The following is a 2,046-nucleotide window of genomic DNA, read 5'->3' as shown; positions in this document are numbered from 1 at the left end:
TTAGACATTTGCTTTGAATGTCTTCCTTTTAAAGAAAATGAGAATTATTTTCAGGGCTCGTCCAAAGCCTCTGCCCATCAGTCAGACTCAACAGCCTTGTTTGCTGGTGGGATCTGTGTTCAAAGAGATCCTGGTAATTCACAGTGAGCCTCTGACAGTCGTGTGAAGGACACAGTCATGAACAGTGTTTGCAAAAACCTTCAGTAATCATATTGCATAAGACCTACTAAATACACACATCAATTCAGACATGCACTATAGACCATTGATGATTTCTACATAACTTTTCATTTATTAGCTAAGGAGGCACAGCCCAATGCCTTATAACATCGCTAAAAAAATTCAACTGTTATATCTTTAGATTTTATTAATGTTTATTTATTTTGAGAGAGAACGGGACACAGAGCAAGGAGGCGAGAAGCAAAAAAGGGAGAGGGAGTAATCCCAAGCAGGCTCTGCAATATCAGCATGAAGTCCAGCACTGAGCTCAAACACCCAAACTGTGAGATCATGACCTGAGCTGAAAGCAAGAATTGGATGATTAACGACAAAGCCATCCAGGGGCCCCTGCATTTTTAGACATTTTTAGGCATATCTTAGTGAGCAGAGGGGTTGTTTTCCCTTCCCAAATCTGTTGTTTTCCATTCCATCATGGTGCTCGATGCTCAGAGGCTGACTGGCAGAACTGTACTATCTGGAGGAACAGTCAGTAGAATTAGAGGAGTTGAACAACTTTCTTAACAAATAAGTACATGTTTGCGATGGTTGAGCATCTAGGCTGTTTGAGGTTTCCAATGTACCACCCTCTGTATAAGGCCAATGGCAAAGGCTTCTTCTGAAGTCACATGATAAATGCCTACTGACATCAGGGAACAGACAATCATGCAACAATAATCCAGGATTATGGATTCAGAAACTTCTCTTTACAAGCAGTTTTTTGAACGCATTCTTCATGTCTCTATTCCTGAGGCTGAAAATGAGGGGGCTGAGGAAAGGGGTAATGACAGTGTAAGGGATAGCGATAAGTGTGTCATCTCCTCCAGAGCCTTCCGGTTTCAGATAGACAATAGCTGCGAAACCAAAGTGGACGATGACCACAGTGAGGTGAGAGGCGCAGGTAGAAAAGGCCTTCTGCTTGCCCTCGGCTGATGGGATCCTGAAGACAGTGGAAAGAATGAAAACATAAGTAATGAGGATGAGCAGGAAGGTACCCATCAAGCCGGACACTGAGATCATTGTTACAATGAGTTCTGTGAGGTTGCTTTCTAGACAGGACAGTCTTACCACAGCACGCATGTGGCAGAAGAAGTGCTGGATGAGGTTGGGGTCACAGAAAGAGCCCCCAAATATCAGTGAAGTCTCTATCAGAGAGACAAGGAAGCCTCCAGCCCAAGCAGAGACCACCAGTTGTCCACAGACCGTGTTGGTCATCAGCAGTGGATATCTGAGAGGGTTGCAGATGGCCAGAAAGCGATCATATCCCATCAAAGTGAGGATGATACAGTTAGTGCCACCAAGTCCCAAGAAGAAACACATCTGCAAGCCATACCCCGTGACTGAAATGCTTCTGTTCTCAGTGAGCAGATCTGCCAGCATCTTGGGGATGATGGTCAGTGTGTAGCAGGTCTCAGAGAAAGAGAGGGCACGGAGGAAGAGGTACATAGGGGTGTGGAGAGATCTGTCCACCCACGTGAGACCCAGGATGGCCAGGTTACCTGCGAGGGTGAGAAGGTAGAGGACAAAGAAGGCCACAAAGAAGAATCTCTGCAGCTGTGGGTACAAGGAGAAGCCAACAAGAATGAATTCTTTCAGGATTGTCTGGTTGACCTTCATTGTTGCATGTGTGAAATCTGGAAGAAAAACAAATAAATATTCAATTCCCCATTTGTCCTTGAACAGTGGTGTGAATAAGACAGATGAATAGAGAATTACAATGACCAATTGGTTCTTCAAATTTTGTGATAAAACAGCATGCATATGTGGCTTATGTGTTTTTCTAATTTTTAATCCATTTGTTACACCTTTTTCAATGATAATCCCTTATCA

General features: G+C 43.7%; 1 protein-coding gene across 1 annotated transcript; it reads right to left on the bottom strand.

Moving 5' to 3' along the window:
* Nucleotides 1-909: 909 nt before the first annotated feature.
* On the bottom strand, nucleotides 910-1,871 carry LOC115287184 (olfactory receptor 10X1-like). The gene has a single exon (XM_029933435.1). It carries the CDS (start codon nucleotides 1,831-1,833, stop codon nucleotides 910-912), a length of 924 nt encoding a protein of 307 aa, XP_029789295.1. The 5' UTR covers nucleotides 1,834-1,871.
* Nucleotides 1,872-2,046: the final 175 nt, after the last annotated feature.

Source organism: Suricata suricatta, chromosome 3 (assembly GCF_006229205.1).
Source record: "Suricata suricatta isolate VVHF042 chromosome 3, meerkat_22Aug2017_6uvM2_HiC, whole genome shotgun sequence".
In the NCBI taxonomy this organism is placed as follows: domain Eukaryota; kingdom Metazoa; phylum Chordata; class Mammalia; order Carnivora; family Herpestidae; genus Suricata; species Suricata suricatta.
Note: the sequence above shows the minus strand (reverse complement) of the source record. Positions and strands in the feature narration are given on the sequence as shown.